This window comes from Acomys minous, assembly GCF_964271855.1.
Source record: "Acomys minous genome assembly, chromosome: 15".
Lineage (NCBI taxonomy): Eukaryota > Metazoa > Chordata > Mammalia > Rodentia > Muridae > Acomys > Acomys minous.
Window position 1 is genome coordinate 97,004,307 of NC_140497.1, and position 12,082 is coordinate 97,016,388.

Consider the following 12,082-nt stretch of genomic DNA (forward strand, 5'->3'; position numbering starts at 1 on the left):
CCAGCTGAAAATTTTTATTTTATACGTCTATTTTTGTCTCTTATTTAGTATTGTCTCTTATTCCCAGTAATTCTTTGGTGACCTAAGAATATCTTAACACATCATTTTAGTTAATTATAGCTTCAGGCTACGTGCAGATGGGTTATTTTTAGCTGAGGTGCTCATTTGTATACTTGTATTTAATATGAATTAGTTCATTTCTTGCCAATAATGTAGTACATACTCATTGTTGCAATAGAGTTTAAGTACAAGAATAGGGTATTTTATCATTTACTCTTTTTTTTCCCCTTGTTCTTCAAGACAGGGTTTCTCTGTGTAGCCTTGGCTGTCCTGGACTCACTTTGTAGACCAGGCTGGCCTCGAACTCACAGAGATCCACCTGCCTCTGCCTCCCAAGTGCTGGATTAAAGGTGTATGCCACCTTGCCCAGGTATTTTGGATTAATTTGGTGTTGGCCAACTACTCTTATGCATGAGGCCTGTCCTGGATTGTAGTTTGCAGTAACGGAGTAAAACTAGGGTTTATACCATTGAAGAAACATGACTCCTCTTCTTTCAGAGACTGTGAAACGGCAGTAGCACTCAGCTATGGGTAGGGCTTTGTGCCTAACTTCCTTTCTCCACCCTGGGGTTTCCGGAAAACACTGTTTTCTCTAAAGTCACACGCAACTCTCTAGCTCTTAATATCCTGCTGTTCTCTCTTCCCTTCTGATCTCTGAGCCTCGATGTCCTTTAAGGCTGAGCACCCCATAGGCTCTTATTCTCTGCATATTGAGCAGCTATAGGTCTCCGAATTGCCATCAACTTTGAGACGTGTCTGACGGGGGTGAGTGATGCACTGATGGGTGTAACAGCTCGTTAGGAATTGTTTTCATCCTGTGTTCATCTAACAGAATAGTGGTAGGAGATTCTCTCTCAAGGTTTATGAGCAGTTTAGCCACAGTTCTTCACCTTGTTGACAGTGCTGGGGATGGCTTCTGCCTCATGGGCAGGCCTGGAATGCAAGGAGAAAGTTGGGTACTCCTTTAAGATCTGCGCCACTGCTGCATCTGTGCGTGCATCTAGTAGGAGAGGCTGTAGTGTAGCTGGAAGGGTTCAGCTTGATGAGGCTGATAACTTTTCTTCTCCAGCGCACGAGTAGAAGCTTGGAGCACTGTAAAAGTTAGTCAGTAGGGATACTCTTCCAGGTGAGCACTGGCTAGATTTTTTCATGTTCTATTACTCAAGTGTGTAGTGTCTTCAGCAGTAGAGTCTTAGCATCAAATTCAGGAGGGTAAGCCAGGCGTGGTGGTGTATGTCTTTAATCCCAGCACTTGGGAGGCAGAGGCATGCGGCACTCTCTACTTTTGAGACTAGCTTGGTCTACAGAGAGAGTTCCAGGACAGCCGAGGCTGCACACGGAGGAGCCCTGTCTTGTGTGTGTGTAGTAACTAAGAGCAATGGCAATAGCCTGTAAGTTCGAGGTGCCACGAGCCCTTTGGCCAGTACCTCAGAAGAGGCTCTGTTGCTGGTATGGTAAGATGAGGCTTTTTTTTTTTTAGTGTGTGGTATCCATTTGGAGAACTGCACCCCCTTTCTTGGGGGTAACTCCATTATCTGTGTATTTTAGAAAGTTTCTATAGTAGTAGGATTCCGTATGGCCTTTTCAAAGGTCTTTAGTGTTAGCTATCCCTCTGTGTTCTCCCTACTCGGTCCTCCCATCGCCCACATCACCTAACCCTTCCAGTCTCTTTTTTCTACCTTTTATAACATGTTATCCCCCCTTTCTTGAAAGATTTGCTTTTCTGTATGCCCTTACTGGTTACCTTAACCTCTGTGGGTTTAAGAGAGGAGGCCTCGCTGTGCTGGCCATAAGTCCTCATGCCTCAGTGTCACAGGTGGTTGGACTCAAGTATATGTCTTTGTATCACACATAATAATTATTTATAATTGGACGTTCTTACATTGGTTTCTTCCCTGGGTTGGGTGGTGCTGTGAGCATGCCGTGCACACGTGTGAAGGTTAACACAGCCTGCTGAGTTACTTTACTCATTCCATGTGGGCTCCAGGGACTGACCCTAAGTCATCAGTGGTGGTGGCAAGCACCTTTGCCTCTTAGCAGCCTTGTGTGGGTGTCCTGTCTGATGTGCCATGGGCATGCCTGCTGCTCATGGAGGCTTGTGTGGTGTCCTGTCTGATGTGCCATGGGCATGCCTGCTGCTCATGGAGGCTTGTGTAGTGTCTTGTCTGATGTGCCATGTGCATGCCTGCTGCTCATGGAGGCTTGTGTGGTGTCCTGTCTGATGTGCCGTGTGCATGCCTGCTGCTCATGGAGGCTTGTGTGGTGTCCTGTCTGATGTGCCGTGTGCATGCCTGCTGCTCATGGAGGCTTGTGTGGTGTCCTGTCTGATGTGCCGTGTGCATGCCTGCTGCTCATGGAGGCTTGTGTGGTGTCCTGTCTGATGTGCCATGGGCATGCCTGCTGCTCATGGAGGCTTGTGTGGTGTCCTGTCTGATGTGCCGTGTGCATGCCTGCTGCTCATGGAGGCTTGTGTAGTGTCTTGTCTGATGTGCCATGTGCATGCCTGCTGCTCATGGAGGCTTGTGTGGTGTCCTGTCTGATGTGCCGTGTGCATGCCTGCTGCTCATGGAGGCTTGTGTGGTGTCCTGTCTGATGTGCCGTGTGCATGCCTGCTGCTCATGGAGGCTTGTGTGGTGTCCTGTCTGATGTGCCGTGTGCATGCCTGCTGCTCATGGAGGCTTGTGTGGTGTCCTGTCTGATGTGCCGTGTGCATGCCTGCTGCTCATGGAGGCTTGTGTGGTGTCTTGTCTGATGTGCCATGTGCATGCCTGCTGCTCATGGAGGCTTGTGTGGTGTCTTGTCTGATGTGCCGTGTGCATGCCTGCTGCTCATGGAGGCTTGTGTGGTGTCTTGTCTGATGTGCTGGTGTCCTGTCTGATGTGCCATGGGCATGCCTGCTGCTCATGGAGGCTTGTGTGGTGTCTTGTCTGATGTGCCATGTGCATGCCTGCTGCTCATGGAGGCTTGTGTGGTGTCTTGTCTGATGTGCCGTGTGCATGCCTGCTGCTCATGGAGGCTTGTGTGGTGTCTTGTCTGATGTGCCGTGGGCATGCCTGCTGCTCATGGAGGCTTGTGTGGTGTCTTGTCTGATGTGCCGTGTGCATGCCTGCTGCTCATGGAGGCTTGTGTGGTGTCTTGTCTGATGTGCCGTGTGCATGCCTGCTGCTCATGGAGGCTTGTGTGGTGTCTTGTCTGATGTGCCGTGTGCATGCCTGCTGCTCATGGAGGCTTGTGTGGTGTCTTGTCTGATGTGCCGTGTGCATGCCTGCTGCTCATGGAGGCTTGTGTGGTGTCCTGTCTGATGTGCCGTGTGCATGCCTGCTGCTCATGGAGGCTTGTGTGGTGTCCTGTCTGATGTGCCGTGTGCATGCCTGCTGCTCATGGAGGCTTGTGTGGTGTCCTGTCTGATGTGCCGTGTGCATGCCTGCTGCTCATGGAGGCTTGTGTGGTGTCCTGTCTGATGTGCCGTGTGCATGCCTGCTGCTCATGGAGGCTTGTGTGGTGTCCTGTCTGATGTGCCGTGTGCATGCCTGCTGCTCATGGAGGCTTGTGTGGTGTCTTGTCTGATGTGCCGTGTGCATGCCTGCTGCTCATGGAGGCTTGTGTGGTGTCTTGTCTGATGTGCCGTGTGCATGCCTGCTGCTCATGGAGGCTTGTGTGGTGTCCTGTCTGATGTGCCGTGTGCATGCCTGCTGCTCATGGAGGCTTGTGTGGTGTCTTGTCTGATGTGCCGTGTGCATGCCTGCTGCTCATGGAGGCTTGTGTGGTGTCCTGTCTGATGTGCCGTGTGCATGCCTGCTGCTCATGGAGGCTTGTGTGGTGTCTTGTCTGATGTGCCATGTGCATGCCTGCTGCTCATGGAGGCTTGTGTGGTGTCTTGTCTGATGTGCCGTGTGCATGCCTGCTGCTCATGGAGGCTTGTGTGGTGTCTTGTCTGATGTGCTGTGTGCATGCCTGCTGCTCATGGAGGCTGGAAGAGGCTGCCAGATTCCTTGGGCTTGAAGTTAAATGTCCATATAGTTGCTGAGAATCAAATCTTGGTATCTTGGAAAAATCACCAAGTGTTCTTAGCTACTAAGCTATCTCGCCAGCCCCTGTTATTCTAATATTTTATTTTGAATGTCCTTAGTATTCTAGGTAACTAAATGATAATTATCAACAAAAACCAAAAAAGTTCTTGCTCAGTTTGTATGTCTTGTTACTTTTCCATTTTTATGTTCTTCATTGGGTCGAACAGTCAAAACCATTTTTGGTTGTAGAAATGCTAGCAATTATATTTGCTTCATTTCTGAAGTATGTAGTGCTTCTAGTTTATATGAAATATGTTTATTTTTGTAAACGCTGTAGTTGAGGATGACTTTGAGTTTCTGATCTTCCTGCCTTTGCCTCTTGAATGCTGTGAGTATAGCTGGTGCCACCGTGCTCGGCCGCTGAGTGTGAAATCTGAGGGAGCTTTTGCTTTACACGGCTTTCTCATTTGATGAGAGTGTTCTTTTATGGCATATAAAAATCATCTGCTTCCTTTTTTTTTTCTTTTCTTCAAGACAGGGTTTCTCTGTGTAGCCTTGGCTGTCCTCGACTCACTTAGTAGACCAGGCTGGCCTCGAACTCACAGTGATCTGCCTGCTTATGCCACCACACCTGACTAATACAAACAGTTTTCTATTGATAATTTAAGAATATGCCTTTCTCATTATATATTTGTCTTTTTAACTTACAGATTTAATTATTCTTGAAGTAATTGTGTCACATTATTCTTATATTTCTCCAGTAATCATCTTAATAGTTTTAAAGTTTATTTATTTATTTTTTTGAGACAGGGTTTCTTTGCGTAGCCCTGGCTGTCCTGGGCTCGCTTTGTAGACCAGGCTGTCCTCGAACTCACAGTGATCCACCTGCCTCTGCCTCCCAAGTGCTGGGATTAAAGACGTGTGCCACCACGCCCAGCTTAAAGTTTTGTTTTTTATTTATAGAGAAGCAGAAGATAAATTAGAGCAGAGTCAGAAAATGGTGATTGAAAAGGAGCACAGTTTACAAGAGGCCAAAGAGGAGTGTATAAAACTGAAGGTGGACTTACTTGAACAAAGTAAACAAGGGAAAAGGTATGTGGGATTTACATATGTGTAGTACTGAGAGCTGAGCCTGTCAGTGCTATATTGCTGCTATACATTGAGCATGTCTCTTTAAAAGCAAATAACCTTTTAACATTTATTTATTTATTTTATGTGCATTGATGTGTTGCCTGCATGTATGTCTGTGTGAGGGTGTCAGATATTGGAGTTATAGGATAGTTGTGAGCTGCCATGTGGGTGCAGAGAATTGAACCCAGGTCCTCTGGAAGAGCAGTCAGTGCTCTTAACCACTGAGCCATCTCTCTAGCACCCTCTCCCCCTCTCCCCCCTCCTTTTTTTTTTTTTTTTTTTGAGACAGGGTTTCTCTGTGTAGCCTTGGCTGTCCTGGACTCACATTGTAGACCAGGTGGCCTCGACTCACAGAGATATTTCTGCCTCTCCAAGTACTGGGATTATAGGCGTGTGCCACAGCACCTGGTTTAGGTTAGTTGGGTTATAAGTAAGGTACTCTCGGTTAATAAGATGGTAATAAAATATATTTGTAAAGAAAATTGAGCCTACACCACATGGTGGCTCATAGCTGCCTATAATGTGATATGATGCCCTGTTCTGGCCTGCAGGTGTACATAGCAATAAATAAATCTTTAAAAAAAGTAAATACATACTAAAAAAATTTAATTATTGTATAATTCATGTCGTTTAATATTCTTAAAGTCACACTTACTCAGATAAGCTTTGTACTTGGATATTCAAAGAGATTTAGAATATAATAGCTAAAAAATATGAAAGGAGAGCTGCCAGGTCTTCTGCAGCCCTTAGATAAGAGGCTCTCTTCCTTCCATTTTGTCCACTTTCTTTCCCCTTTCTCTTCCTCTCCCTTCTTTCCTTCTGTTTTTCTTTCCTTCTGGTTAGAGTATTAACTTTGCTTTTGCCAGGGAAGAAACGGGAGTAGACGCATTGCAGTCAGTGAGTAGGGTGCGGACGTGCAGGAAGCAGTACTGCCGAGTCAGGTCTGACTTCCCACCTCAGCACGTGTGCGCTCACGTCGCACAGCACACGTGTGGGGTCAGAGGACAGTCTGTGGGACCTGGTTCTCGTTCTCCTGTGTGGGTCCTGACTGCTGACAGCCCCTTCTTGCTGATCTCTTGTGTCAGATGTCTGTCACACCTGGATTTTAAATAACACTTAAATCAGAAAAGGCTCTGAGTGTATATATTTATATTTAGTACCAAAATATGTAACAAACCTAAAAGAATTTCAAGGAGAAAAACAAATCTACAGTAAAGGAATGATTTCACACACTTATTAGGAATTATTAGATTTAGTAATAAAAATTCAGGACTCAAGGCCCAAGATACGGCTAAGTGGGTAAGAGCACTGGCTGCTGTCTCAGAGGACCTGGTCGCGTGCCCAATACCCACGTGGTGTGCACACATACACTCATATCCACATGCATACAGCTGATGACTCACATGAACAAAAAATTAAGTAAATACTGATAAAGAGGAAAAAACTTTAAAAAGGGGAGGGCCTTGAAGAGTTTAACAGCACAACTACAAATCTTTATCGAGGGGCAGACATAATGGCACATGTCTTTAATTCCAACAGTTGGGAGGCAGAGGCAGGAGGATCTCTGTGAGTTCTAGGCCAGCCCGGTCTACATAGAGAGTTTCAGGACATCCAAGACAACATAGAGAGATGCTGTCTTACAAAACCAAACCAAATCAAAAGAACCCTGTAGATTTAGGAAATTAATTATACTTTCACTTGAAATTTGTTTAAAGAAGCTGAAATACAGAAAACAAAGTTCCTGAAGGGAAAGATTTAAGACTATAAATGCTGTAATTGGCCTTAAGTAGTAGAAGAGTCACAAGTTTCCTTTATACTAGAAAGGGTGTGATGGGTGTGATTTTAAATATAAAAAAGTTATTGTATTGAAATGATATTGATTAATGATTCTTAGTGCTCTTAGCTAAATATAAGCAGTGTGAAGAAAATCAGGCTCACCCAGGAGGTTAAACAGTGCACGGTGGTGGTTAGAGTCTAACTGTTCAGTTTTATATTAGTAAAATTACTGGTTTTGTTTTCGTTTTGAGACAGGGTCTCACTATGTAACTCTGGACGGCCAAGACCTTACTATCTAGACCAGGCTGGCTTCCATCTGAAAGAGATCTGTTTGCCTTGTCTACTGAAAAGTTTCTGTTTTTGTTGCTTTTGCTTTTGAAGTACCTTTTAAAAATTAACTTAATCGGCTCAGAGGTTAAGAGCACTGTCTGTTCTTCTGAAGGTCCTGAGTTCAGTTCCCAGCAGCCTGTCTCCGTCTTCCCAGTGCTGAGATAACAGATACATGTATGCAGTGCTGTCTCAAAAAGTGAAGTGGACAACAGCTGAGGAAGAAACTTAAACTTGATAATGACCTTTGGTCTCCAAATGCATGTTCAAACACATGGATATGTAGCCATGTACACATGTGTACCCATATACAAAAACATATGCACCACATATGTCCATGTACAACACAAACCCACTTGCATGCAGACACATGTACATAGATTTGCTTAAGATTAACTTCTGAGTGCAGATAATTCCTTACTTTTCTTCAGAGCCGAACGACAGAGGAACGAAGCTCTGTATAACGCAGAGGAGCTGAGTAAGGCTTTCCAGCAGTATAAGGAAAAGGTGGCTGAGAAACTGGAAAAGGTGAGACAAGTATTTGTTCCCATTCAGGGTCTCGTAGTGCTGTCCTCATCTGAAATAGATAGTACGTAGAATGTTTTTACCTATTGAGTAATAATTTTAAAGATTTTATTCATAATAAAATAATTGTAATAAAACTTATTTTGGCTTAGGTGGCGGTGCATGCCTTTAATCCCAGTACTTGAGAGGCAGAAGCAGGTGGATCTCTGTGAGTTCGAGGCCAGCCTGGTCTACAAAGAGAGTCCAGGACAACCAGGGCTCTGTGTAACAGAGAAACCCTGTCTCAAAAAACAAACAAACAAAAAAACCCAACAAAACCAAACCAAAACAACAAAAAAACTTATTTCAACCAGGCGGTATGGTGCGTGTCTTCAATCCCAGCACTTGGGAGGCAAAGTTCAGGCCACCCTGGCCTACAGAGCTAGTTCCAGGACCCCCAAGAGAGAAAACATGCTTTTAATTTTATGGGCTTTTAAATCATTTTAAATATTTAAAATGTCCTATTTCGGTGGGGGGCTTTATGCACGTGAGCGTAGGTGCCGATGGAGGCCAGAAGAAAGTTGGATCCGCTGGTGCTCAAGCCACAGGCAGCTGGGAACTGAACTTGGGTCCCTGTTCTCAGCCCTGAGTTATCTCCTCAGCCTGCTTGTGTGTTGAGAGTATGTCTCATGAGGGTCAGGACCTGGGTAGCCTGAGCTGTGAGGAGGGTCAGGACCTGGGTAGCCTGAGCTGTGAGGAGGGTCAGGACCTGAGCTGTGAGGAGGGTCAGGACCTGGGTAGCCTGAGCTGTGAGGAGGGTCAGGACCTGGGTAGCCTGAGCTGTGAGGAGGGTCAGGACCTGGGTAGTCTGAGCTGTGAGGAGGGTCCCCGTGGATTTTTTGTTGGGAGTATTTAAATTTTTTTAAATTAAAATTTTGGCTGGGTATGGTGGTACATGCCTGTAATGCCAGCACTCAGGGAGGCAGTGGCAGGCAAATCTCTGTGATTTTAAGGCCAGCTTGGTCTACAAAATGAGTCTAAGACTGCCAAGGCTACACATAGAAACCCTGTCTCAAAAAAACAAACAAAATTTAAAAATTTGAAAGACATGCACTGCAGGGCTTCTCTCTTTGTTGACCAGACTCGCTTTGTTGACCAGGCTGGCCTCGAACTCACAGTGATCCGCCTGCCTCTGCCTCCCGAGTGCTGGGATTAAAGGCGTGCGCCACCACGCCCGGCTTTGCAGGGCTTCTCTTAATTACTTGGGTGTACAATCCCTATTTGAACTGCTTGCCTGGTTCATGTTTGGCCTAGCATTTTGCTTTCAGGTGACATGTTCCTGTCAATCTGTTATTGCCCCCCGGAAGGATTTCTGAGTAAGTAGTAATACCTTCCATCCTGTCTTTTGTGTTATGTTGTTTCTTTTCACTACAGGTCCAGGGACCTAAATATAAGAAGTGCTTAGCTTATTCCTGTTTCTTTCCCAAACCAATACTCCTGGTTTTAGCTTGAAACAATGTAAAGCTTATGATTATATTAGTATATTAAATTTTTTGTTTTAGGTTCAAGCTGAAGAAGAAATACTAGAAAAAAATCTTAGTAACTGTGAAAAGGAAAACAAAAGGCTTCAAGGAAAATGCAATCTGTATAAAAGTGAACTTGATATTTTGAAAGAGAAATTCAGGTACATTATTATGCAAAAATATTTTTGATGTGCAAATGGGAAGAAAGGAAACATTTAAATACATTTTTTTACTGTAAATATGGACTTTTATGTAATGTAGAAGGCTGAGATTTATGGCTGAAACTTCTCTATGTATAAAGCTGTCATTTTAAATATAACAAAACATCTTATTTCTAGCATATTTGTAAGTATAGACTACTAGAGATCAACATAGACAGAGTGTTAGAGTGTAAGCACATTACCCAGCTGGTAAAGTTGCTTAAACAGGAAGAAAATCACCAAATGCAATTGCTTTTGAAGAATATTATAAAAGAAGAAACAGAGGGTCGGAGAGTAGCCATTATTTTCCGTATTCATTAAGGTAGATTAGGCACTGGTGAGGTGTCTTAACTGGCACAGGCACGTGCTGTATAAGTCTGCTGATCTGAGTTTGTTGTTGGCGCCCACAAAAAAGTAGGAGAGTAGCCTCTCTGTCAGTGCCGCAGCAAGCCTCGCACACACTAACAATGATGAGTACATTTTTTTAAAAATGTAAGTTAATTTAGATTAAAGATGATCTGTTGCTCTATAAAATATATTTTTTTTCTTAACTAATAATTTGGTCAACTTTCAGAAGGTAATATTAAATCCATTTTCTTCATCTCAGACTATTAATTTAAGGTGGAGAGCAATCAAAACTTTTTTTTTTTTTGTCTAATTGTATAGTTATAGCACATTTTCCTTAAGGTAGGTACATTTAGTATTTTTGCCTTGGTAGATACATTACTAGAGTAATTCCTATGGCCTCACGCTGTCAGTTACAGCTTGTACTTTGAGAAGTGAAATGCTGCTAAGTATACTCTGACGAAATGGTTGATCACTAAAGTTTTTGTTTTATAGTTTATAAAATAGCGTTTGAAAAAAATGTTGTTTTTATTTTAAATTTTGTATATGTCTGTGTCTGTCTTCGGGGAAGGTTGTGCTTGTGAGTACCATATCCTCAGGGCTAGAAGAGGGTGTTGGGTTTCTAAAGCTGGAGTTACAGGAACCTATATGGGTATGGAGAACTGAGCCTGGGTCTTTTGTAAGACCATTGAGCCATTTCTTCAGTACCTATAAAATCATTTTTATGTTTAGAATGTTCTTTTATGACATTTCCCCCACCTACCAATACTTGAGATTAAATCCATGACCTTGCAGATGTCATGCAAATAGTCTAATACTGATCTGACATTTTTATATTTATATTAAATAAACTTATTATTTGACAGTTCCACATGTGTAAATAATATATTCTGGTTATTCTCTTTCCCTACTCTCTCACCTCCCTCCTCCATTTTCTCAGCTCCACTTCCCAAGTCTCATTCTCATGTTCGTGTTGTTGTGTGACCAGGGCTGTCTCTGTGTCTGTGTGTTTGAACTATCTCCTAGAGTCTGGCGGGCTCACCAGTAGTATACAGCTGAAGACATTAACTCCCTCCTTCCAAATCCATCCGCAGTTCCCCAGAGAGGAGTAGGACCCCATTGTCCCTGCTGCTTCTGGCTTCTAACAGACCCAGAGTGTGCAGGCATAGTGCAGGCAGTGGCAGCTTCTAACAGACCCAGTGTGTGCAGGCATAGTCCAGGTGCTGGCAGCTTCTAACAGACCCAGTGTGTGCAGGCATAGTCCAGGTGCTGGCAGCTTCTAACAGACCCAGTGTGTGCAGGCATAGTCCAGGTGCTGGCAGCTTCTAACAGACCCAGTGTGTGCAGGCATAGTCCAGGTGCTGGCAGCTTCTAACAGACCCAGTGTGTGCAGGCATAGTCCAGGTGCTGGCAGCTTCTAACAGACCCAGTGTGTGCAGGCATAGTCCAGGTGCTGGCAGCTTCTAACAGACCCAGTGTGTGCAGGCATAGTGCAGGCAGTGGTAGCTTCTAACAGACCCAGTGTGTGCAGGCATAGTGCAGGCTGTGGCAGCCGCTGTGCACTCGTGATCGTAATGGATGCCTCATGCCCCGAAGTTAACATTTTGTAGCCCTTTGAGTTTTTCTCCTTCTCACATGATGTTGGCTGTGAGTTTGTTATAGATAGCCTTTATTAGGTTGAGGTATGTTTCTTCCATCCCTATTCTCTTAAGGAATTTTATTATGAAAAGATACTGGATTTTGTCATCTGATTTTTATTATTGTGGGTCTTTTCTTTCTTTTGGTTACAGTTTTCCAATCTTTTTTGTCTTTTTTTTTTTAATTTTTTTTGTTTTGTTTTTATTACTTGTGTGTGTGTGCCTTTTTAAGTGTGGTGCAGATGTGTGTAGTGGCCCACAGAAACAGAAGATGCCATTGACTCTCCTGCTGGAGCTGCAGGCTGCCGTGGCCACCTGACGGTGCTGAGGAGCAGATGCCTGTCTTTCCTGAGTTGTCTGTGCAGCCTTTGTTTATCTTTTCAGAGAACCTACTCTTTGTTTCATTGATTCTTTGTGGTTTTGTTCTTTGTTTTTTGTTTGGTTTCTATTTTAGTAATTTCCTTCTTGTTTTTTGTTTGTTTGGTTGGTTGGTTTGGTTTTTCTAGATGGTTTCTCTGTATAACAGCCCTGGGTGTCCTGGAACTCCCAGAGATCTGTGTGCCTCTGCC

At 44.1% G+C, this 12,082-nt stretch overlaps 1 protein-coding gene across 20 annotated transcripts in view; it reads left to right on the forward strand.

The window, feature by feature from the left end:
* The window catches only part of CCDC18 (coiled-coil domain containing 18), a gene marked incomplete at its 5' end in the record, with an annotated part of 112,471 nt that overhangs the window by 29,610 nt on the left and 70,779 nt on the right, over positions 1 to 12,082 (forward strand). For all 20 annotated transcript variants that reach the window (XR_014774867.1, XM_084758740.1, XM_084758746.1 and 17 more), the window contains 3 exons: positions 5,034 to 5,162; positions 7,736 to 7,832; positions 9,371 to 9,492. Coding sequence is in view for 19 of the 20 variants with exons in the window: in XM_084758740.1 (XP_084614866.1) it covers positions 5,034 to 5,162; positions 7,736 to 7,832; positions 9,371 to 9,492 (348 nt within the window). The remainder of the gene's footprint in view (positions 1 to 5,033; positions 5,163 to 7,735; positions 7,833 to 9,370; positions 9,493 to 12,082) is intronic.